General features: G+C 40.3%; 1 protein-coding gene across 14 annotated transcripts in view; it reads left to right on the top strand.

Annotated features, from left to right (window-relative positions):
* The window catches only part of LOC111572933 (protocadherin alpha-C2-like), a 189,585-nt gene that overhangs the window by 50,801 nt on the left and 111,854 nt on the right, over window positions 1-26,930 (top strand). Inside the window, exon 1 of one of the 14 annotated variants that reach the window (XM_055016479.1) lies at window positions 557-3,030. The exons of 9 other annotated variants lie outside the window; for them this stretch is intronic. In XM_055016479.1, coding sequence (XP_054872454.1) covers window positions 655-3,030 — 2,376 coding nt within the window. In that variant the 5' untranslated portion in view covers window positions 557-654. Of the gene's footprint in view, window positions 1-556; window positions 3,031-4,530; window positions 6,904-7,651; window positions 10,093-11,480; window positions 13,957-14,851; window positions 17,368-26,930 lie in introns of those variants that run through there. 4 more of the 14 variants (XM_035951268.2, XM_055016480.1, XM_035951270.2 and 1 more) reach the window with 4 other exon arrangements.

The raw sequence follows: 26,930 nt of genomic DNA, 5'->3' as shown, positions 1-26,930 counted from the left end.
CTTAATGTAATTTGGCTGAAATTTTATTTTATTTACTTTCAGGGAGACAGTGTCTTCACTTCTTACAAACAGCGTGACTGCGGTTGTCATAGATTTGCAGTCGGCGACGAAACAGTTTACACTTCTCCAATTTGATGAAACCTCGTCGAGTTTTCTGCACCGGGACAACTGCCTAAGGTTTTAAAATGTTATATAGAATCTAAAAATATATATTTTTGGTGGCGGTGCTTCAGCTAAATTTGATAGAATTCCTTTCTACAGTGAGATGCAGACAGTCTTTTTACTTCTTTCCAGTAACTCCACTACGTTTGATAATAGGTTTGCAGTCGGCCACGAAACAGTTTATATTTATCCCATTAAAAAAAAAAAAAAAACTCGTAGAGTTTTCTGCATGGGGACATTTGATCGCATGGTGTCAGTGTAAAATCAGAAGTCAGCACCACACATGGTTGTCGTCACTGCTTTGTGGTTCCACCTCTTCATAGCGTTCTCACATTGATATTAGTACAGCCTCGCCTGTTCGTATTGCTGCCTTTGTTGAAATTCGGAATGCAATCGTTGTTGCATGTATATGAAGACAGGAAATATCCACGGTGAGGAAAGTCCTGGATTCTGTTTTTGAAACGCAGGTACTGTCTTTGTGATGGATTGCTGATGGTGTCAGGTTTAACTATGGAACAAAGAAGATACAAGCCACGAAGGGGGCGACGATATTTGGTCGGCTGCGCTGTTGCTGCGCTTTTGTGGACTGTAGCTTCAGCGCAACTGAAATATTCCATCTCAGAGGAAGTAAACGAAGGAACTGTGGTTGGAAACATAGCGAGAGATCTGGGATTAGATAAAAGCACTCTGAAAGACAGAAAGTATCGGATTGTTTCCAGTGATGCGGATCCTCTGTTCCATGTAAATCACAACGATGGTGTCCTGTATGTGAGCCGAAAGATCGACAGAGAAGAGGTGTGCGCGCAGAGCAGTACGTGTGTGATAAATGTCAAAACTGTGCTGGAAAACCCACTGGAGGTTCATTATGTTGAAGTAGAAGTTCTAGATATAAACGACCATTCTCCTACGTTTCCGGAGAAAAATAAAACATTGGAGATTTCTGAGTCTGCGTTGCCTGGAGCGCGATTTCAGCTGAAAGCTTCACGGGATCGAGACAGTGGCCCTTTCTCTGTGCAGCAATATAAACTTAGCCCCAACGATCATTTCCGTTTGGAAGTTAAGGAAAAACGAGACGAAGGCAAAATACCGATATTGGTTGTTCAAAAATCTTTAGACAGAGAAACTGCAGGAAGCCACTCGCTAACACTGACGGCCTTGGATGGAGGGAAACCTCCGAAATCTGGTAACATGAATATTCTAGTCAAAGTTTTGGATATAAATGACAACGCACCTGTTTTCTTTAAAGATGATTATTTTGTGACCCTCGGTGAAAATGCTCCAGTAGGGACAACAGTCATACAAGTAAACGCAACTGACCTGGATGAGGGACCAAACGGAGAGGTAATTTATTCGTTCAGCAAGAGTACCAATCAAAACATATTAAATCTATTTGATATTAGTCCATTAACAGGAGTGTTAACCATTACAGGATTAATAGACTATGAAGAGAAAGATGGATATGAAATTGAAATTGAGGCATCAGATAAAGGTCTGGCTCCTCTTACAACTGAAAAAAGTGTGAATATTAAGATAGTTGATGTGAATGATAATGCACCTGAGATTGAAGTTACCTCATTTTCCAGCTCCATCCCTGAAGATTCCAGACCTGGAACTACTGTTGCTCTTATTAGTGCCAGTGATTTAGATTCTGGTCTCAATGGAAAAGTGATATGCACTGTGAATGGAGATGTTCCATTCACTTTATCACCATCCTTAAAAGACAAAATGTTTTCATTAGTAACCAAATCTCCTCTAGACAGAGAGAAACAGTCACAATATGACCTGACAATAACTGCAAAAGATGCAGGTCAACCTTCATTATCATCTGAAAAGACAATAAGTGTTGTGGTGTCAGATGTGAATGACAACAGTCCAGAGTTTTCACTCCGTCCATATACTTTCTATGTCACTGAGGGGAATGATCCAGGAGCCTCAGTGTTTTCTGTTAAAGCTTCTGATCGTGATGAGAATGACAATGCTGTCATATCCTATCATATTGTCAGAGATGGAAGTGAAGACAATAAAGTTATTTCATTTCTAAACATAAATTCTGATAACGGACACATCACAACACAGAAAAGTTTTGACTTTGAAATGCTGAAAACGTTCCAATTCCAAGTTGTTGCCACAGATTCTGGAGCTCCATCACTCAGCAGCAACGTCACAGTCAAAGTCTTCATTCTGGATCAGAATGACAACGCTCCAGTCATCCTGTATCCACTCAGCTCCAACGGATCTGCTGAAGGTGTGGAGGAGATTCCCCGAAATGTCAACGCAGGACACTTGGTCACCAAAGTCAGAGCCTATGACGCTGATATCGGATATAATGGCTGGTTGCTCTTCTCACTGCAGGAACTCACTGACCACAGTCTCTTTGGTCTGGACCGATATACAGGACAGATCAGAACACTTCGCTCATTCACAGAGACAGACGAGGCTGAACACAAACTGGTCATACTGGTCAAAGACAATGGAAATGTTTCACTCTCAGCAACAGCTACTGTCATTGTCAAACTTGTGGAGCCCAAAGAGGCTTTTGCAGCATCTGATGTCAAAAGTGCAGCAAAAGTAGATGAAGATGATAATGTGACATTTTACCTAATGATAACTTTGGGATCAGTTTCTGTACTTTTTATCATCAGCATCATCGTGCTGATTGCAATGCAGTGCTCCAAATCCACAGACTATACTTCCAAATATCTGCAAGAGACTAATTATGATGGGACACTGTGTCACAGCATCCAGTACAGATCTGGAGACAAACGCTACATGTTAGTTGGACCCAGAATGAGTATAGGATCTACTATAGTTCCTGGAAGTCATGCGAATACTCTAGTGCTCCCTGACAGGAGGAGGGCATCTGAAGAGGTAAGGCACATATAAACAATCTTTCTTTTATTAAACAATTTGCATTCATATTTAAGCATCAAGCACATGCAAATATATTTTGCTCCAACCAGTGTGCTTATCAGCAATACAAAAAGCAAACCAGACTATACATCTCCAAGAGACAATATCTGGAAAATTTTAAAGTTCCTTTGCCCATTCATCTTGAAGGTCTTTGAAGAGTTTTCACTATCCACATTTTGATTTATTCATTTTTTTATCACAGTATATGAACTCAACTTCTAAGACACCGATCAGTTGCTGAGCCAAAGAAAACTTTTTAGTTCAGCTTTGGAGACGTCACAATCATGGTCAGACCAAGAGAAAGGCTTTGATGATATGACAATGAGCGTAAAATCATATTATGAATTTGCTGCTCTTGAAAATTATTTAAAGTCGAATGTGATTTATAGACGCTGTGGTGTGCCAGGTGGCTTTCATTTCTTTTTACGGCACATTCGATAAAGTGTATGCTTTCCTGGGACTTGATATCCTTTGGCAAACAGTAGAGTTAATCTTTGGTTTTCTGAGGCAAAACTTTGCATGTTGTTTCAGTCCCTTTTTTTTTTTTGCTATATATATATTACATGGTCAGGAATAGGTTGATATGACCAGTGAAATGGTTACAATCTTTCTTTATGTACTGCCTTAAAAGCGTCTTCTGCTTTTTTACGCTTTAAGATTTTTTTTAAGGAACATACGTGTAACTGGCCGTGCCACAATAATTTCTCAGGTGCTATGAGATCTGCAGCATCATGTATCAAACACACAATATCTCACAGATCGTCTTTTAAGTCCATCCGCAGACATAGCTTGTATGAAACAAGTTAAATAAGTAGATGTTTATGGCTCATTAATCAATAAACTTAAAATATCAGATCACAAAAATGCAGATGGAAATCGTTGTCCATGGTGCTGAACATGTTTTCTCACATTTCTGTCTGCGTTCCTGAAATATCAACCGATATAACAAAGTGCATACACTTTATTTCAGCCTTTTATTTCATAGTATTTAATCACGCAAAGTAAACATTTTATTTCCCCACGTGCTATGGCTGAATCATCTCAAACCTTTTTTTTTTCCATTTTATCAGAAGAAAGGTTTAGCGTAAAGCTTGAGAAGCCCTCTCTATAGTTGCATTCACCCCGCAACTTTTGGGTTCTGTTTCGAGATAAATAAGAACAGAAAGGCGAACATATACAATCTGACATTCAAATGCAGTGAAGGTTTAGGATCGCATGGTGTCAGTACAGCTAAAGAAAAAAAGCCAGAACTGCATGGGCTGGTCGTAACTACATCTCGGTTTAGCTTCTTCTGAGCTTCGGCAGTTCGCTATTGACACATTCGTTTCTGAGCCGTTTTTTTTTTTCTGTAACATTTGGAAATACTCCATCTGTGGTCAGAGGGCGAATATTTTCACACGTGGAAGCTTTGTATTACCTCGTTACAACGCAGTTTTATTTTGTGAGCGATTGTTGATGTTGTCGGGTTTAACCATGGAACAAAGAAGACACTTGAAACGAATGGGTGCACGGTGTGTAGCCGGTTGCGTAGTTGTTGCCTTTTTGTGGAGTGTTGCTTCAGCGCAACTGAGATATTCGATCTCGGAGGAAACTAACGAAGGGACTGTGGTTGGAAATCTAGCAAAGGATCTGGGATTAGATAAAAGCACTCTGAAAGACAGAAAGTATCGGATTGTTTCTAGTGATGCGGATCCTCTTTTCTATGTGAGTCAAAACGATGGTGTCCTGTATGTGAGCCGGAAGATCGACAGAGAAGAGGTGTGCGCGCAGAGCAGTACGTGTTTATTAAATCTAAAAACCGTGCTCGAAAACCCGCTGGAGGTCCACTACGTTGGGGTGGAGGTGTTGGATATAAATGATCATTCTCCCTCTTTCCCAGAGGAAGAGAAACGGTTGGAAATTTTTGAGTCTGTGTTGCCAGGAGCGCGATTTCAGCTAAAGCCTTCACGAGACTCAGACAGTAGTCCTTTCTCTGTGCAGCAATACAAACTTAGCCATAACGATCATTTCCGTTTGGAAGTGAGAGACAAAGGAGAAGACGGTAAAATACCTATATTGGTTTTACAAAAGTCTTTGGATCGGGAGGCAGCAGTAAAACACTCCTTAGTGCTGACCGCCCTGGATGGAGGGAAACCTCCGAAATCTGGTAACATGAATATTGTTGTCAATGTTTTGGATGTGAATGACAACACACCCGTTTTCTCTAAAGATGTTTACTCAGTTCTGCTCTCTGAAAATGCTCCAGTTGGCACAACTGTCATCCAAGTGAATGCAACTGATCTGGATGATGGCCAGAACGGAGAAATATATTATTCATTTGGTGACAGTGTAAGTAATAAGTTATTTGCAATTTTTGATATCAATCCATCAACAGGAGAAATAACTGTCAAAGGTGTTATAGACTATGAGCAAAAGGACAAGTATGAAATTGAAATTGAGGCATCAGATAAAGGCTTTGCTCCTTTAACTACAGAAAAAAGCGTAATTATTAAGATAGTTGACGTGAATGATAATGCACCTGAAATTGAGGTTACCTCATTTTCCAGTTCTATTCCTGAAGATTCCAGACCTGGAACTACTGTTGCTCTTATTAGTGTAAATGATTTAGACTCTAGTCTCAATGGAAAAGTTATTTGCTCTATTGGTGAGGATGTTCCTTTTGCCTTATCACCATCATTACAAGACAAAATGTATTCATTAGTGACAAAATCTCCTCTAGACAGAGAGAAACAGTCACAATATGACCTGACAATAACTGCAAAAGATGCAGGTCAACCTTCATTATCATCTGAAAAGACAATAAGTGTTGTGGTGTCAGATGTGAATGACAACAGTCCAGAGTTTTCACTCAGTCCATATACTTTCTATGTCACTGAGGGGAATGATCCAGGAGCCTCAGTGTTTTCAGTTAAAGCTTCTGATCGTGATGAGAATGACAATGCTGCCATATCCTATCATATTGTCAGAGATGGAAGTGAAGACAATAAAGTCAATTCATTTCTAAGCATAAACTCTGAGAATGGACACATCACGGCGCTGAAGAGTTTCGACTTTGAAACTCTGAAAACTTTCCAGTTCCAAGTTGTTGCCACAGATTCTGGAGCTCCGTCTCTCAGCAGCAATGTCACAGTCAACGTCTTCATTCTGGATCAGAATGACAACGCTCCAGTCATCCTGTATCCACTCAGCTCCAATGGATCTGCTGAAGGTGTGGAGGAGATTCCCCGAAATGTCAACGCAGGACACTTGGTCACCAAAGTCAGAGCCTATGATGCTGATATCGGATATAACGGCTGGTTGCTCTTCTCACTGCAGGAACTCACTGACCACAGTCTCTTTGGTTTGGACCGATATACAGGACAGATCAGAACACTTCGCTCATTCACAGAGACAGACGAGGCTGAGCACAAACTGGTCATACTGGTCAAAGACAATGGAAACATTTCACTCTCAGCAACAGCTACTGTCATTGTCAAACTTGTGGAGCCCAAAGAGGCTTTTGCAGCATCTGATGTCAAAAGTGCAGCAAAAGTTGATGAAGATGATAATGTGACATTTTACCTGATGATAACTTTGGGATCAGTGTCTGTACTTTTTCTCATCAGCATCATCGTGCTGATTGCAATGCAGTGCTCCAAATCCACAGATTATACTTCCAAATATCTGCAAGAGACTAATTATGATGGGACACTGTGTCACAGCATCCAGTACAGATCTGGAGACAAACGCTACATGTTAGTTGGACCCAGAATGAGTATAGGATCAACTATAGTTCCTGGCAGTCATGCAAATACTCTAGTGCTCCCTGACAGGAGGAGGGCATCTGAAGAGGTAAGGCAGTTTTTTTTTTTATGAAAGTCTTATCTTTCATTCATTTTCTCCGTGACCATCTATACTGCCTGTGCATTGTCTGTTCGCAATCATACTATAGTATGACAAACGACTGGTAACCTGCGGTTTTGATTTGCAATTACAATCATACTATATGTATTTCTATGTATAATGATAACTATAATAACACGCAATGTACTATTACTAAGAGTACACTGCACACATACATGGACGTATATGCAGACTCATTTCTTCGTTTTTTTTCCTTTTCATTTGCTCTGATAAACACGTCAGTGTTACAACATACTTAAGTTAATGAAAAAACAGTTTGCACAGAGTCTAACATTCTGCACTTTCACGCAAATCGTAATGCAAGCTTTGCTTTCTCAGAGTCTGTATTGTAATATAAAACCATGTTTCTGGGCCGCATAATAAACTGGCATTATATGCTGTCCATGGTGGTGATAGGTTTTGTGCCCTGTCTTGATCCATTAAGCAAAACCTCTCATATTTTTATATATAAATATCACAAAAATAAAATGTAAAGTTACTGCTTTCCTTGCAGTGAACAGTAAAAGCGCACGGTGTCAGTGTGCTGTTAAAATAACGCTTTTCGCTTGTCGTCACCGCATTTTGGTTCCACCTCTTTATCGCATACAGTTCAGTACTGACAGAGTCGCTTGTAGGATGGCTGCTGCCTTTTTAAATGTTGTTCCGTATTTTTAAACATTTTTAAAAGAGCCTGCACGTTTTCATACTTGGGAAGGTTGGATTACTTTCTTTGGGCACCATTACTAAACCCGTGAGGAACTGATACGTTTTGTTTTGATCATGGAACAAAAGGAGTGCAAGGCAAAAGGGGTGAACGGACGGTGGATGAGATGCGTGGTCGCTGCGCTTTTGTGGACTGTGACCTCGGCGCAGTTACGATATTCAATTTCTGACGAGGTGAAAGAAGGAACGGTGGTTGGAAATGTCGCAAAAGATCTGGGATTGGATAAAAGCACACTGAAAGACAGGAAGTATCGGATTGTTACTAGTGCCACAGATCCTCTTTTTCATGTGGATCAGAACGACGGCGTCCTGTATGTAAGCCGAAAGATCGACAGGGAAGACGTTTGTGAACGGACCAGTACATGTGTGATAAATTTAAAAACCGTGCTAGAAAATCCGCTGGAGGTCCATTATGTTGGAATAGAAGTGCTGGATGTAAATGATCATTCACCCACTTTCCCAGAGAAAGAGACAACGTTAGAGATTTCAGAATCCCTGATGCCAGGAGCGCGTATCCCGGTACAACCAGCACGGGATCCAGACAGCGGTCCTTTCTCTATTCAGCAGTATAAGCTTAGCTCCAATGATCACTTTCGTTTGGAGGTTAAAGACAAAGGGGATGATGGTAAAATACCTGTGCTGATTGTCCAAAAGTCTTTAGATCGGGAAATGTCAAGGAGCCATTTCCTTGTGTTGACGGCACTGGATGGAGGTAAACCTCTGAAATCTGGCGACATGAATATTCTAGTAAATGTTCTGGATGTAAACGATAATGCACCAGTCTTCTCTAAAAATGTTTACTCAGTGATGCTGGATGAAAATGCCCCAGTAGGCACCACAGTCATTCAGGTAAATGCGACTGATTTAGATGATGGACCGAATGGAGACGTGGTTTACTCATTCAGCAATAGTGTAAATCGTAAAGTCATTAAGCTTTTCGACATAAACCCAACAACAGGTGTGATAACTGTAAAAGGATTAATTGACTATGAGGACAAGGACAAATATGAAATTGAAATCCAAGCATCAGATAAAGGTCTGGCTCCTCTGTCGACACAAAAAAGTGTCCTTATTAAGATAGTTGACATGAATGATAATGCACCTGAGATTGAAGTTACGTCATTTTCCAGCTCCATCCCTGAAGATTCCAGACCTGGAACTACTGTTGCTCTAATCAGTGTCAGTGATTTAGACTCTGGACTGAATGGAAAAGTTATTTGTACAGTAAATGAAGATGCTCCTTTCACTTTATCACATTCTTTACAAGGCAAAATGTATTCTCTTGTGACCAAATCACCTCTGGACAGAGAAAAACAGGCACAATATATCATAACAGTAGCTGCAGAAGATGCTGGTCAACCTTCATTATCATCTGAAAAGTCAATAATTGTTGCGGTGTCAGATGTGAATGACAACAGTCCAGAGTTTTCACTCAGTCCATATGTTTTCTATGTCACTGAGGGAAATAATCCAGGAGCCTCAGTGTTTTCAGTTAAAGCTTCTGATCGTGATGAGAATGACAATGCTGCCATATCCTATCATATTGTCAGAGATGGAAGTGAAGATAATAAAGTCACTTCATTCCTAAACATAAACTCTGATAATGGACACATCACAGCGCTGAAAAGTTTTGACTTTGAAACTCTGAAAACTTTCCAATTCCAAGTTGTTGCCACAGATTCTGGAGCTCCATCACTCAGCAGCAACGTCACAGTCAACGTCTTCATTCTGGATCAGAACGACAACGCTCCAGTCATCCTGTATCCACTCAGCTCCAATGGATCTGCTGAAGGTGTGGAGGAGATTCCCCGCAATGTCAACGCAGGACACTTGGTCACCAAAGTCAGAGCCTATGACGCTGATATAGGATATAACGGCTGGTTGCTCTTCTCACTGCAGGAAGTCACTGACCACAGTCTCTTTAGTTTGGACCGATATACAGGACAGATCAGAACACTTCGCTCATTCACAGAGACAGACGAGGCGGAACACAAACTGGTTATACTGGTCAAAGACAACGGAAACGTTTCACTCTCAGCAACAGCTACTGTCATTGTCAAACTTATGGAGCCCAAAGAGGCTTTTGCAGTGTCTGATGTCAAAAGTGCAGCAAAGATTGATGAAGATGATAATGTGACTTTTTATCTGATAATAATTTTGGGCTCAGTTTCTGTACTTTTTATCATCAGCATCATCGTGCTGATTGCAATGCAGTGCTCCAAATCCACAGACTATACTTCCAAATATCTGCAAGAGACTAATTATGATGGGACACTGTGTCACAGCATCCAGTACAGATCTGGAGACAAACGCTACATGTTAGTTGGACCCAGAATGAGTATAGGTTCTACTATAGTTCCTGGCAGTCATGCAAATACTCTAGTGCTCCCTGAATGGAGGAGGACATCTGAAGAGGTAAGAAAGATCAATTAATTTAAAGGCAGTTCTTGTATGAATGGTGGTCACATAAGACACATATATCCTTTCGATTTTCTTGTGCATAAAATACAAAATCCCACTACTTTTTCAGAATAGTTGAACAGAAATAGAGCAAAAGTGTCCGTATTTATTACTGAGGTAAATCAGGAGGTTGTGTGTTGATTAGACTGCTGACTTAAATTGTTGGATGACAGGCTGTTGTATAGTTGGTTACAGCACACAACTGACTGCTAATTGATTAGCAAACTACCCATTAGACTGCTGTTAGTGTCTTTTGTTGGTACTTTTAATCTATGTAGTTGAAAATCAAACGATCAAATAATTTTCAGACATGATCAAGTACTTCATTTTAGTCTGATCAATTTCTTTCAAAACTCCAAAGATTAATGTTTTATTTTGGCTATACCTGACAATTGTACAAATTATTTATTGATATATGGAAAAGGTTGCTTTAAGTAGTAATACCTTCGTGTTTTCAATCACAAAGAAACTTGGTTAAAACTAGTGTCCCTTTCAGTGAAGCAAAATGAATGATCCACTCATTCACAGAGACTGAGCATAAACTGAGGATGTTGCTCAACAAACTGTGGCAGCTGTCACTAAATAGCAGGGCCAATTGAATTCTGGGGTTTACTGGCCTTCACTTATTCGTGTCACATTAATTCTGGTGACCTACGGGAATCATAAAGGTACTGAAGTATTTTTTTTATTTTTAAAAAAATTTTTTTTTTAAGAATAGTGACATATTTTGTTATATTTAAAATGCCGCATCGCCGTTGTTTCTTGGTGACATCATTCTCATGTGCTTTTGAATACACATAACACTGTCATCTTTTTGTTGGATCGTGGGAAATATACAGAAAAAGTTACGCAGTTTTTCATAATGCTGAAGCGTGCAAGAATTGTGTCACGGTGCTTGCTGTGGAAACTGTGAAAACGCGCCTGGCTGCGGAAGGAGGTGTCGCTGTCCGTAGTGCTGAAAGATGATCTTTAAAACGCAGCCATTTCGTTTGACTTGTTGCAGACGTCATAATCTAAATGCTGAGCACATTCTTCGAAACAGTTTTGTGAAAGGGGAACTGAATGCACCTTCGATCCACTGCTTTTAAAACGAATTTTAACATGTGTCTTTCTGACCATAACAACATACTTTTTGTGAACTTTACAAGTACTGTTCTCACTGTTGGATGAACTTTATCGGTTAGACTATATTTTTTGCACACACATTGTTGCAATAACGCTGTGCATCGCATGGTGTCGGTATAAAAGCAGATAATGTCTCTAGAGTGTTTTTTGTCGTCATCACCAATAGGTCCAACCCTGCCTTTAGGTATTTCGTGTACAGGACTTGAAGACAAAACTAGCTTTTTATCATTCCCAGTGTTGTGCTCGGGATGGAACGAGATTTGAAACAGAACACGGCTATTGCTTCTTAACCATGCACTAAAAAACCCGGGAATTATTATTGCTTTTCTATACATCATGGAACAACGCGGACGCCAGGTGTGGGTCGAGCGATGGAGATGCGTCGCATACATGGTGGCTTTGGTAATGTTTTGGAGCGAAGCCGCGGCTCAGATCAAGTATTCGATCTCTGAAGAGGTGAAAGAAGGAAGTGTTGTTGGAAATATTGCAAAGGACTTGGGAATTGACAAGGTTACGCTGAAAGAGAGAGCGTATCGCATTGTTGGCAGCTCAACGGAACCCCTTTTTAATCTGAATCAAGACGATGGTATTCTGTACGTCAGCAGAAAAGTGGACAGGGAAGAGATCTGTGAACGGAGCAACGCTTGTATAATAAACCTTAAAACCGTGCTAGAAAATCCCCTGGAAATCCATTACGTGGCCATAGAGGTTCTGGATGTAAACGACCATTCCCCCATCTTTCCAGAGAAAGAGAAACGACTCGAAATATTTGAATCGACATTACCGGGAGCGAGATTTCAGCTTCAAACTGCACGGGACCCAGACGGTAGTCAGTTTTCTGTCCAGCAGTATAGACTCAGTCACAATGACCACTTTCGTTTGGAAGTTAAGGAGCGAGGAGAAGACCGTAAGATGCCCTTTTTGGTTTTACAAAAGCAATTAGACAGAGAGGCTACGCGAGAACACAGGCTGCTGCTTACAGCTATTGATGGTGGCAAGCCAGCGAGATCTGGAACAATAGAAATACTGATTGAGGTACTTGATGTTAATGACAATTGGCCAGTTTTTAAACAAGATGTATATTCTGCTGTGTTGAATGAAAATGCGCTCCCTGGGACGCTGGTAATTCAGGTTAATGCGACAGATTTGGATGAGGGCGCCAACGGCGAAATTGTTTACTCATTTGGTAAGGAAGTGGATCTAAATTTGCAAAAACTATTTTATCTTGACTCAAAGACAGGTGAAATTAAAGTGATCGGTGAAGTTGACTTTGAAGAAAATCAAAGCTATGAAATTGATATACAAGCTTCAGATAAGGGCACTGTCCCTTTATCCACAGACAAAACTGTGATAATAAAGGTAATGGACCTTAACGATAATGCCCCTGAGATTGAAGTTACATCATTTTCCAAATCAGTTCCTGAGGACTGTAGAACTGGAACAACAGTGGCTTTGATCAGTGTGAATGATTTGGATTCAGGCCCTAATGGAAAAGTTTCCTGCTTCATACAAGAGGATGTTCCTTTCGCTATAGCTCCCTCTTTGCAAGATAATATGTACGCCATAGTGACTAAATCACTCCTGGACAGAGAAGAAGAGCCTTTTTATGAACTTACAGTGGTTGCAAAGGACACTGGTGAACCATTACTCTCATCTGAAAAGACAATAACTGTAGTTGTATCAGATGTGAATGATAACAGACCTCAGTTTTTACTGAGCCCATATACGTTCTATATTAGTGAAAATAATGACCTAGCAGCACCATTATTTTCAGTTAAGGCATCTGACCCGGATGATAGTGATAATGCACATATTGTATATCACATTCGCAGGGATGGGGGTGAAGGCAGTATCGGTTTGTTTTTGAATATCAACTCTGAGAATGGAGATATTATGGCGCTGAAAAGTTTTGATTTTGAAACACTGAAAACTTTTCAGTTCCAAGTTGTTGCCACAGATTCCGGAGCTCCGTCTCTCAGCAGCAACGTCTCAGTTAACGTCTTCATTCTGGATCAGAACGACAACGCTCCAGTCATCCTGTATCCACTCAGCTCCAACGGATCTGCTGAAGGTGTGGAGGAGATTCCCCGCAATGTCAATGCAGGACACTTGGTCACCAAAGTCAGAGCCTATGACGCTGATATAGGATATAACGGCTGGCTGCTCTTCTCACTGCAGGAACTCACTGACCACAGTCTCTTTGGTTTGGACCGATATACAGGACAGATCAGGACACTTCGCTCATTCACAGAGACAGACGAGGCTGAACACAAACTGGTCATACTGGTCAAAGACAACGGCAACGTGTCACTCTCAGCAACAGCTACTGTCATCGTCAAACTTGTGGAGCCCAAAGAGGCTTTTGCAGCGTCTGATGTCAAAAGTGCAGCAAAAGTGGATGAAGATGATAATGTGACATTTTACCTGATGATAACTTTGGGATCAGTTTCTGTACTTTTTCTCATCAGTATCATCGTGCTGATTGCAATGCAGTGCTCCAAATCCACAGACTATACTTCCAAATATCTGCAAGAGACTAATTATGATGGGACACTGTGTCACAGCATCCAGTACAGATCTGGAGATAAACGCTACATGTTAGTTGGACCCAGAATGAGTATAGGATCTACTATAGTTCCTGGAAGTCATGCAAATACTCTAGTGCTCCCTGACAGGAGGAGGGCAACTGAAGAGGTAAGCAAGACTACTGTATTTAAAAGCATTTCTGGTATGAATGGTAGTCACAAGTAAGATAACAGTCCTGTTGGTTAAAGTGTGCATAAAATACATAATCCTACCACCTTTTCAGAATAGTTGGACAGAAATAGATCAAAAGCATATTCGTTACTGAGAGAAATCAGGAAGTTGTGTGTTGATGAAACAGATTACTTAAGTTGTTGGTTAACTGGTTGCTGTAAAGTTGTTGCTCACACATAACAGATAACAGTTGCTGGCATCTATGCGAAAACACCAGTGCTCCCTAACAGGAGAAGGGCATCTGACAAGATTTGTGAAAGCCTTAGTTTGTATTAAGGTGCAGTTGTTCATTTATTCTTTCACTAATGAGCTCAGTGACCCATCCATACTGTGTCTAGTTATTTGCCATCACACTGTAGTGGGACACTTAACCAGTGTTCTTTAATTGCAGTTATGATCATCTTACAAGTTTTTGTCTTGCATGGTAGTAACCATAATATACCTATTATGTTATTATTAGAATAGTGTAGTGATCTCTGACAGTAGAAGAGCATCGGAAGAGGTGTAAAAAAAACTTTTGCAGAAACCAGAAATTGATTTCATAAAGTTAATATAGTTTCTGTTATTTATTATCTAGGTTATAGTTATGTAATGAAGATCACGTCTAATCGTGGTATATTTGACGAATTCTGAAATATTTCAAGTTCACTTTTTCCTCTTGTATGCAGATAATGAAAACGTTTAATTGTGACAAAAAATGACAATTTAATCCATGGAAATGTATCTGCACTGCAATAACAGCTCACATGGTGTCACTGCTTGTGAAACTGAACGACTTTTGGTTGAACATCCTCTACGTCAGTAGTTTGGTTCTGTTTCGCGACAGGGTGCACTTGGTCTTCAGGGCGATGGCTTCGCATATTGGACTCCCTTATAAACATCAATTTTAATTCCAGCGGTTGCTATTTTTGATCAAAACGCATTTTCCAGTGTAGACTTGCATATTGATGACTAACCTCCCTTGTCGTTCGATTTGTTTCTTTTTCTGAATTTACGATGGCACGACGAGGGCGCAGCGCATGGTTGCAGCGCCTGATCGTCCTCATTGTTTCTTTGGGTCTTACTTTTAATTTTACTTCGGCACAACTGCGATATTCTATTCCCGAGGAGCTCACGGTGGGTGCTGTTGTTGGGAATATCGCTAAGGATTTAGGACTGGATGTCGGTGTTTTGAATGCGAGAGGATTTCGCATCGTTTCTGGATCGACTGAACCCCTGTTTCAACTCAACCATAATGGCATCTTGCACGTTAACCGCAAAATAGATCGAGAAGAGGTGTGCGAACGGACCACTACATGCATTATTAACATAAAGACAGTGCTGGAGAATCCGTTAGAGGTGCACTACGTCGGTATAGAGGTTTTAGATGTAAATGACCACTCTCCCACCTTCTCGGACAATGAAACGCATTTAGAGATCTCAGAATCTGCTTTACCTGGAGCACGATTTCAGCTACAAGGCGCCCGCGATCCGGACAGCGACATGTTTTCTATTCAGCTGTATAAGCTCAGTCAAAATGACCACTTTCGATTGGAGGTTAAAGATAGAGGAGAGGATGGAAAAATTCCTGTGTTGTATTTGCATAAACCGCTCGACAAAGAAGCTGCAAGAAGTCATAGATTACTGCTGACAGCGATTGACGGGGGAAAGCCTGCCAGATCAGGAACGATGGGAATTATCGTTCATGTTTTAGATGTGAATGACAATATGCCAGTATTTGTCAGAGACTCATATACAGCTGTACTTAAAGAAAATTCGCCCTTTGGCACAACTATCATACAAGTAAATGCCACAGATTTAGATGATGGTTTAAATGGGGAGGTGGTTTATTCGTATGGGAATAATGTCAATCACAAATTACGTAAACTTTTTGAGGTTGATGCAAATACAGGCGAAGTTATTGTCAAAGGACTTATCGATTTTGAAGCAAAAGACAGATACGAGCTTGATATTAAAGCTTCTGATAAAGGAACAGTCCCACTGGAAACAGAAAAAAGTGTTGTGATAACTATTGTAGACCTGAATGACAACTCACCTGAGATTGAGGTGACATCATTTTCAAGCGCAATTCCAGAAGACTCTAAACCTGGAACGACAGTAGCATTGATAAGTGTGAATGATGATGATTCAGGTGTAAACGGAAAGGTCATCTGTTATATAAGTGAGGATGTTCCCTTCACTTTAACACCTTCTTTACAAGAAAATATGTATGCAATAGTCACTAAATCTCTGCTAGACAGAGAGCATCAGTCCAAGTACGATGTGACAATAGTTGCAAAAGATGCAGGTGAACCTCCTTTATCATCTCAAAGGACAATAAGTGTGACAGTATCAGATGTGAATGATAACAGTCCAGAGTTTTCAACAAATCCATATACCTTTTATGTCACTGAGAACAATGTTGCAGGAGCCTCTTTATTTTCTGTCAGTGCTTATGATTGTGATGAGGGTGATAATGCTCTCATATCCTATCATATTGTAAGAAATGGTGATGAACACAAAAAATTGACATCATTTCTAAACATAAACTCTGAAAATGGAGATATTGTGGCGCTGACGAGCTTTGATTTTGAAACACTGAAAACGTTTCAATTCCAAGTTGTTGCCACAGATTCTGGAGCTCCGTTTCTCAGCAGCAACGTCTCAATTAACGTGTTCATTCTGGATCAGAACGACAACGCTCCAGTCATCCTGTATCCACTCAGCTCCAACGGATCTGCTGAAGGTGTGGCGGAGATTCCCCGTAATGTCAACGCAGGACACTTGGTCACCAAAGTCAGAGCCTATGACGCTGATATAGGATATAACGGCTGGTTGCTCTTCTCACTGCAGGAACTCACTGACCACAGTCTCTTTGGTTTGGACCGATATACAGGACAGATCAGAACACTTCGCTCATTCACAGAGACAGACGAGGCTGAACACAAACTGGTCATACTGGTCAAAGACAATGGAAATGTTTCACTCTCAGCAACAGCTACTGTCATCGTCAAACTTGTGGAGCCCAAAGAGGCTTTTGCAGTGTCTGATGTCAAAAGTGCAGCAAAAGTTGATGAAGATGATAATGTGACTTTTTATCTGATAATAACTTTGGGATCAGTGTCTGTACTTTTTCTCATCAGCATCATCGTGCTGATTGCAATGCAGTGCTCCAAATCCACAGACTATACTTCCAAATATCTGCAAGAGACTAATTATGATGGGACACTGTGTCACAGCATCCAGTACAGATCTGGAGACAAACGCTACATGTTAGTTGGACCCAGAATGAGTATAGGATCTACTATAGTTCCTGGCAGCCATGCAAATACTCTAGTGCTCCCTGACAGGAGGAGGGCATCTGAAGAGGTAAGAAAGAGTGCTGTATTTAAAGACAGGTCTAGTATTAACGCTAATGACAGATAATATGCGAGAATTAATTGTACATAAAGTAGCGAATCACCCTAGCTATTCCGAATAGTGCAATAGAAGTGGTCAACAATTATATAAAATTCATCTGTGAGAGAAATGAGGAGGTTTGTGTGATGATGAGACAGCAGACTTTAGCTGTTGGTTTACAAATCCCAGTAGGCAGCCGCATTAGTGGGCTGGTGGACTGTCAAAAAATCCATCAAGTTTAAACTGGCCCTGTGTGTCTTTTTACCAGACCTCTCTGTGTCTGTCATTTGAGGAGAGTGTGATCATGCTGACTCCCATCTATTCCCACAGGCCAGTCCCAGCAGATAATTTCAGCACTGAATTTCTTTCCCAGTAGACCCCTGGTTGTATGACTCTCACACAGACCAGATTGTTACCTGATTAGCAAATTAAACTGCAGTTGGTGTGATTTGTAGGTAGCTTAATGCTTAATGCTGTCTCCGAGTTGAAAATCTAATTTATGTCAAGAAATGACATTCTATTACATGCTTTACCCCAAACTCCAAAAAATAACTATCTTCATGTTCTATATTATTGCAAACTATTCATCAGATTAGTCAGAATATAAAAGGGATGCTGGTGCAAGTAATAATACCTACCCTAGTGTTTGTCATTATAAAAGAACTTACCCAAACTGTTTTTCCTAAACAGATTTAATGTGCCCTGTATTGCTGCTTTGTATGTCATGGTATTTGAGGACTAGCTATTAATAATTTAAATTGAAATGTGTCTATTTCAGGCCATGTGTTGTTGTGTGTAGATCATAAACTGGCTTTGAAAGAAAATAAGTGCCTCACATTCACAGATTTGAAAAGTAAGGAAAGGTTTAGATTCCATTGAAAAGAAAAGAAAAAAAAACATGAGGTATAGTTTACTTCAGTTACAAGTGGCCTCATGTGTTAGCTCTCCTGAAAATATCACATATGATTTGTGAGCTAGTATATGCACAGGGATGTTCGTTCCCACATCTTGTATTGAAGCATTTCATTAAATCTGCATTAATTGATCCTCCAGATGAGCAAAAACAGTTACTTGAAAAACACCCTGCATCATATTTGTTCACATTTGTACATATTTATGTTTTATTTCTCCTGTCATTGTGCAAGTCGGTTAGGGTTAAATGTATGTGACTGGCTAAGAGAGTTACTTGAGGTCTGTGCTTGCTGATGTAGTAGAGGTGATTCAGTGTGCCATGAATGGCTGGAGTTAAGACAGAGAGATGGGTAGAGAGAGCCTGAGGCAGGTGTGCACTGAATCACAATGTGCAGCCAGTCCAGTGGGGGAGATTTCAGTTCATTCCAGGACTGAAAAAGCAAACATTTTATATTTTTTGCCATTTTTCATTTGATAAGCTTGTTCTGACAATACTAGCGATGTAAAAGGGAGCACAGAGTTCACTGACATGCAGTACTACACACAAGCTTTATACAGCATGAGCCCTTTTCAGTCACTAAAAAATAGGTCATATATTATCACATGTGTAGAGGTCTGAATGCTAGACTTCTGGGCTGATTCTCTGTCGAATATTGTGTGTTGCCCATAGCAACACACTGGGAGATCCACCTCTCGGAGTCTACTGGTTTCCACAGACTAGCATGCGCTCAGCGGTCTTAGCAACAGCAACGGAAGAGGATGAACGAGGAAGGGAGGGATAGAGAGAGCAGTAGAGGAGGGGGAGGGGCAGTGGCTTTTGTATGGCTCATCTATAGACATCTCACAATATTTAATGAAAATGGGTTTATTTAGATAGAAACACATGGATTATGTGGATGAAAATGCCATTGTAAAGCAGGCAACAGATGGTGCAGATACTGAAGCAATCGTCAAGGCGGGAATAGATGAGCTTCTAATTAGATATTTTACAACATGGAGATAATCTTTTCTTTCCAACAACTGGGTCAGACTTAGATTTCCTACCTAGAAAACAACTCAGTTAATTTTATTTTAAATTGACATTAAATAAGCCTGTGTTGAAATCTAACAGTATATCCTGACCCACCGAGCACCAAGTGAAATCAAGAAAGAAGCTAGAGTGGGGTATGAAAGCAGGAGGGCAAAGGATCAGTTCCTGTTCAGAGTAAGGATCAGCTTCATGAAGTATAGAGGCTGAATGCACTTTCACAGCAGTTCCTCTGTCCATTTTTATTCAGCTCTATCAGACAGCAATAGCTGCCTCTCTGTGTGTATGTGCATGTATTAATATTTTACGTGCATGTGTTTGTGTGTGAGATAGAAAGTGTGTGAGGCATCCTGTATGTTGCAGTGCAGCAGTAGCAGTGCTAAGCTGTGCCTGGACAGCAGATGCCCAAAAAAGATGTGATTAAAAATGAGTGCATCTCATTAAAAATAACAAGTGCATGTTGATGTCAGTGGATCATGCTGGCTGTCTCTGCCTAAACTGAGCTGACCCTGTGTCTCTTTTTGAATTATAAGTCATTTTTATGGCAGTGCTGTCATATTTTGCTTGCATAGTTCAGAGTGGAAAAAATAAACAGATGGGGAACAGAAAGGATGAATTGCAACTAGGGTGTTTCAGAGTGCAAGCATATGAGATGTGCTTTGGCCTTTTATGCTACAAAGCAGCATTTTTTAATGCAGTAGAAAGAAGATGAATATATAGACAGTAGTGTTAAACATTAATCTGCTTGCACAATATAAGGCTGTGACGTAAGTATTCATTTTGATTGCTGTAAAACATGAAACTAAAGTGACTGCAGCACAACAATCATTCCTAGTTCATTTTTGTTCGGTGTGCTGTCTTTGGTGGGGGTGTGGCTGCTTGCTTCAGTGGCTTTGTCTGTTTGCTTGGCTGGCTCAGCAGATCTGTGCAATTGTGTTTGCATGCTGAGTGTCTGCACTGAAAATCATTCACAGTGCAATGACCTCTGTGTGTCTGTAGTTGTTGTCATTGCTAAGTGGGTGGGAACATGTTCATCATTAAACTGCATTCAGTGGAACAGGGACAGACGCAAGCTGTCACGGCAGGAGCGCTATATACTGTTTGTTCTGAAATTTCAGTAGCTTGAGAGAATTGACCTCATTTTTATGTGGGTGCTCCTCTGCATTCACACACAAAATGCTGAAAACTTTCTCCTTAGCAAACTGTCCCTCCTATGCTTCACTCCATCTGTCTCTGATTTCTAACTGTACGATCTACCTACAATCTGCATATCATTCTTTGGTATTTACTTTGCTACATATTGTGATATGATCATTACACTATGATATGCCCTTCCATGCCGCACACCCTGTTCTGCTTCTGCTCTGCTGCATGCAGTGGCCTGCATATTCCTCCCTCTATTTTTCAAGCTTCTCTCTGTCTCCTTGCTATTTCTTTCCCGCCATACTGATATCACTCTCAGCTTTCCCCCTCTGCATCTATCCCCTCCCCCATCCCACTCTTGGCCTCCTTTTCCCACTTGTATGTGTTCGTCCTTCATTTCCTCCTTCATATGCCTCTCTTCTGTCTCTCTGTCATTTTCAGACTTTCTTTCTGCAGTCTATTCCCTCTCTCATTCTGCCACATGCTCTTTAGCACTGTGCTGCTGTGTCTCATGCCTGTGGGGTTGTGGCTGTGGATGCTGAAAGTGCTGTTGTGTGTCAGTAGGGCACATTCTCTCTTATTGCTCCAGCTTTGTTTGAGCATGGCGCCACTCATATTGAGGTCAGCAGTAGTGATGGTAATCTAATTTACACACAGGACTGTGCAATCTTTATGTTCACACACAGCAACACATCACACATAGTCATATGTCTAATCCTCTTTAGTGAAAGGCACTTTCACAGAAGAAAAGAGGTGTGATGGATCGAGAAAGAGACAGATAACAAGAAAACAGAGCATAAACAGAGTGCACTCCCTGGGTGATGTAGTGACTTTCAGAGAGAAATAGAAACGCACTCACTTGCCAGACAGTTAATCACTCAAAGATAAATCGGATGTCCTGCATTGACTGCAAACATTTCTTTGAATATCATGACATGTTTTTTATGAAGTCAAAATTTCTTCCAGGTAACCTCTGTTGTGTCAGCTTTATAAACAAGCCAACTGTACCGAACAGTTTCCTTCCCTCTATCAGTTTGTTTTTTTTAACTGCAGATGCGCAACTGATACAGAGAACAGCTCATAAACATGCAAAACTGAGCAAACAATCATGCTGGCTGACTCATCAGTGAGTGGTCTCAGTGGGTGTTTATTTACACTGTTAATACAGTTTTGTACTAGAATTAACTATCTCTTTTCCATGTTCAATATACTGTATATTTGATTAAATTAATATTTAACAGTTCTAGACAAAATGTTTATTTTATTACTTTATGTCTGTGCCCTCCTCTCTAATGTTACTTTGCAAATTTCAGTCTTTACACACTCAGCTTCCCTATTGGTTATCTTTTTGTGTGAAATATGTTGCTATTCATGTTATTCATTATATCTCCTGTACAACCTGCCAACCTTTGTTTCATCAGTAACTGAGAGATGAGATAAGCCCTCCCATCATCAGATTCTACTCTTTTCCACTCAGCTGTTCTCAAACAAGGGTTTGCTCAATCTGGTAATTAAGCACGATACATGATTTAAAAGTTAATAAACATTAATTGTGGCGGTGGTAATGAGTCGTGCAAATCATGTTCATCAATAATGTTTCCCTCCTTCAGCACTGTGTTTAAAGACACTTGTAAGAGTTTAGGCCTACTATCCACCATACTAGTTTGTTGAGGAAACAACTAGCCAGGCTTTTCTGGTGGTGAGTTTGGTCTGGCACAAGCAGCACAAGACTATATTACAGTCATTGGTAATTGCATCGGTCTTTCTATACCAATGTTTTTTTCCACTTGCTATTTGCTTGTTATTGTTAGCACAAACTCGCACACTGCAGACTGGTAGGAAGCATTTTTCTCTGTCATCGAATATTGATTTTTTGTTTTTAACCATCAGTCACAAATTTGACTGGCGAGTTGTTTTGCACTACTGGAACAAAGCTGATGCGGCTCTGTGGAGGAAGTGAAGTCACACTTCAATTTTGGTTGTTGACTATTACATCGGCAGTTGTTGAACAGCTGTATTGAGACACATAAACTACAGGCTGTCCAGATGTTGTTGACCAGCTAGTTGTCTGGGCTGATATTATTTGTACTCTCTCTGTGTGTTCCTGCGCTGGTGAGTGTTTGGATCAGCATTTCCTCTCTGCAGACATTCAGGTGATTTGGTGGTGGTGAATCAGGAGGTAGTTACTGTGAATGTCAGCAAGCACAGGCACTGCTGCAGTGCAGCTTACAGAGTATTGGGTCAATAAGCTGTTTGTTCATCTCTATGTAGTGCTGCGCGTTGAATGTGGACTGGCAGAAATGAATTAGACAAAGAAGTGAAATGTCTCTTTCTCTATCAAGTTAGACTAACTGTAAATTATTTAATCAGTGACTTCAAGTTTGAGTCTTGTATATCAAAATTTAATTAATGCACTTTTGTGTTTCTTTCTATAATGCATGACACTTGCTGGGATTTCAACCAAATGCTACACATATACAGTAGAAAAAAATATCTTTATCTTTTTTTAATGCCATCTGACAATGATGTTAGATTAACTAGTAACAAAATGACATGCAGGTGCACTACTTTTTTTTTCTTTTCTTTCTTTTTTTTTTTTTTCTGCTGCTTCTGGGCTATCAGGGAAATATCAGAGTCAGTGGGCCAAAAATGTAATTGCAGGCTGCATTCACAACTGTGGGGCAAGACTTCCTGGCACAGCTCCTTTCGCTCTTGTTATTTGTCCTAGAACATGACGAGACTGGTTGAGAGCCATGTGTGGCTTTGATGGGAATTGGCCCAAGTTAGTCACTCCTCTCCAGTATTTGGGTCAAACCTGGTTCTTACATTTGCATTGATAAAGACACAACCAAGTGGTATCTGTGAGCTTGACCAGCAATTGTATAGCAAATAATAAAGATAAACAGCAAAAATGTTTAAAAATCATTTTTTTCATCTCGCTCTTACATCTTCCGTGCCAGTTATTGTGTGAGTATGTCTGACCCTTTCTACCCTCCACCACTCAGTTATATAAGCCCTCAGTTTCATTACCTCTCAGTCCACTGACTCATGGCTGTGTGGATGAGTCCTATAGGTTGGACCCAGCCACTCTCATTTTAAAATCACTCTACTGCAGCTGATCTGAAGCACAGAGGCCTTTCTCCAGGGTGTTAGCTGGGTCAACTTCTATAAGCATTAACAACACTGCTCTAATGAAAAGCATTTGCGCACACTATCTTCATGTGTCATATTAAATCCTTGCTGGATGACAGAAGCTTAGCTCAGGGTATAGCGCATTATGATGATGTATTTTCTTGCTTTCTTTTAAAGTGAATTGATGTCTTAGCAGTGTAATAATTTACTGGAAATGAAAGTGTAATACAACAATAACAATGTTGAACAACATGTGGGCCTTTGTCTGTGTCTGATGTAACAACCACTGCTTGGTAGCTTTGTTAAGCACAGATAGTCCTGTGCTATATTTAAATACGTTTTTTTTTCTGAATCAACAGAGATCAGAACAGATGCAGGTCTGCACTGCTCTTCTTTGGCATCAGTGCTCATGCAGCCACAACATCTGCTGCTGTGCTTAGGTCATCACTGCATGCCTGGTGGATTGAACTGACTGACGGGTCAGCACAAGGCTACATACAAGACAGTCAGCCAGTAGGTGGAAAACTAATAAAGACACAGTTGGCTGGAAATCCACTTTAAATTCATCCTGTTGTAAACCTAAACACAAGATAGTGAAGTGTTCTGAGATCAAGATTTTAAGGGAATAGGTTTGTGATCTGTGATTGAAGGAATGCAGGAATGAGTGAGGGAAAGCCGGACTTGGCTGTTTAGATATTGGATGCAGCCTTGATAAGAGGATTGCCTTCTTACAGCGCCATCCTTGCCCTGCTCACTGTGGGGTAAATGGGGTAAATGGAGTATATGACCACAAATGCCATATACTTGTCCGATTAATACCCATATGTTGTACTTATTTCTGGCAATGCATGGATGGGATCAGATGCAAGTTGTTAGAGAGATCCAGACTCTAGCTGCAGGGGTGGTGCTCTTCCCCCTGTGGCTGTTTGCCTCTCCTAGTGCCACCACTAAGTATCTTGGGTAATTTCTTAAGTCTTGGTTATGTCAAGTGTATTCCTAATTGTCTGAATGTCCCCTGTAGAGGCTATATAGTTGTATAGCCTAAGTTTATGTGCATTAATATCTTATTTAATGTAATCACAGCACATCATTTTTGACTTGCTATTAAATGTTTTGTACACTGTCAGCCAGGAGTGCAAGAATTCTACCAAAGACAGTTATAGGCTGTTTTCTGCAATGTATGCAGATTTAGGTAGATTTTATGTTGCATGTTATAGCCTTTCTCACTCCATTTTTCTGATGTACTACCACTGCTTTCGGTACTACAGCTAAATTGTCAGATAGCGATTGAGCAAATATTCTAATCTTTGTGTATGTCTCATTACTAAACAAGTCAAATTTTCAAACTGTACATCAGCTTTTGTTATAGACTCATACTTAAAAGTTAAAAATGTAAAAAGTGGTTAGTTTTATCTGATATATTTGATTTTGTTTAATATGAAACAGGTTTTTATCTTCGATAAAAAAGGTATGTAATCATGCACACAGGCTATGTGAGTACAAAAATATCATTCATGGATCTTTTGTCTCTTGAAGCTACATAACTAGTCCCTGTTCTGATGTCTAGTGTGTGTGTGTGTGTGTGTGTGTGTGTGTGTGTGTGTGTGTGTGTGTGTGTGTGTGTGTGTGTGTGTGTGTGTGTGTGTATCTGTGGACACATGACATTGATATGGTTATGCAGATAGAGTGGGAAAGCCTGTTATAGCAGTGAAAGTCTTCCTTGCTTTCTTCTTATTTTTAAAATGGACTTCATGCTCTCTTGCTCCTTCTGGTCATCTTTCTGAGTGTGAACCACCGAGCTGTTCTGTGCAGTGAGTGAGTCAGTTCATCCCACATGTAGCTTTTCATATTCTGAAGTTGGTCTGCTGTGTGTATTTTTAGGTGAACCATCTGTCATATGAAAAGTGAATCAGGAACGTGGGCATTCAGGATTTGTTCTAGTATTATTATATCATGATATTAGGTAGATTATAGGTCCTGTAGCCACGCACACTTGTGTATGTGTGTGTGCTGGCATGAGTGCAGATTGCTTAACATTCGTCTGTGTTTCCCGCCATCTTATCTAGTGGGTGCAGTGTATGAATGAAACAATGAGACATGGGTGTGGAAGATGAGTGCTAATGCTGTAAGCCTGACTCATATCCCACTCTCTCCTCCCACCGACTCACTCTCTCTTTTCCCCTGCCTTTGTTCTGCTTATCACTACCCCACTTTTCACAACCTCATGTGCTTTCCGTCTCGTCTTCACCTTTTACTGGTTTCCTTTCCTGTTTTAGCCTATTTCTTCAATCCTTGCCCTTATCTTTGTATCTCTTCATTATCATCCTCACACAAAGAATCTCTTTCTCTGATTTTCTTCATCCCTCTCCTCCTCCTACGCATCCTGATTTCCTTTGGCTGGTACTCTTTCTGATGCCCCCTCCTGTTGCTTTGTGCAATTGCAAGCTGATAGAAAATGGCTGACACTCTGGGTGGTTTTTACTCTCTCCCTTGTTCTCTCTCAGGTCTCTCTTATGTTTTTTGGTTTGTTTGCCTATTACTATTGGAATGTAATGCATGACCGTTAGTCTTAAAGCATCATATAACATCCTTTATCACCTCTATTCCTGACCAGAGAAGCAGGATCCTTTCTCTACAGTACCCCTTTCCCTGCAAACTGGAGCTGTGAGCAGAACCTCTTTCTCTCAGCCTTATGACTGCAGCAGAAATAGGGACATATGAAGCACAGCCAAACCTAGTCTGACTTTTCACAGCCTCAGGCTTGGAGTCAAAAACAAAAGAATCTATCTGAGCCTGTCCTGTAACTGTATGTCTGTGTGAATGCATGAAAGCTGTTTGTTGTTGACTTGGCTTAAATTGCTGTAAATCAGTACTTCATTTGCGGAATATGAAGAGAGAAATGTGGTTGTTTACACCATAATGCTCAAACAATACACTGTCCAATTGATACTTTCACCCCACTATTTGCGTACAAACATATTGACATGTATTTTCATCAAAACTGTCTACATATTGAACATAATATACAACTGAAAATTAAAAAAAATACCTGATTCAAGTTAGTTTTAAGTTTGGGTTTATGTGTGTGTGTGTGTACCCACAAATTCACAATAATAAATGACTTGTGTAGGCTTACTAATGCCATTCAATTTTGTCAGGCTGAAGGTAACGATACTACTTTTGATTAAAGTTAAGGTACATTTTGAACACTTTGTTAAATAAAACACCCAAGTGTTCTGTTCTTTTTATATATATCAGATGAACATTGTTTATCCAAAACAAATTCCTGTAAGGTCAGTCTGATTATATTCTTGTGCTG

This window comes from Amphiprion ocellaris, chromosome 13, assembly GCF_022539595.1.
Source record: "Amphiprion ocellaris isolate individual 3 ecotype Okinawa chromosome 13, ASM2253959v1, whole genome shotgun sequence".
Classification (NCBI taxonomy): domain Eukaryota; kingdom Metazoa; phylum Chordata; class Actinopteri; family Pomacentridae; genus Amphiprion; species Amphiprion ocellaris.
Note: the sequence above shows the minus strand (reverse complement) of the source record. Positions and strands in the feature narration are given on the sequence as shown.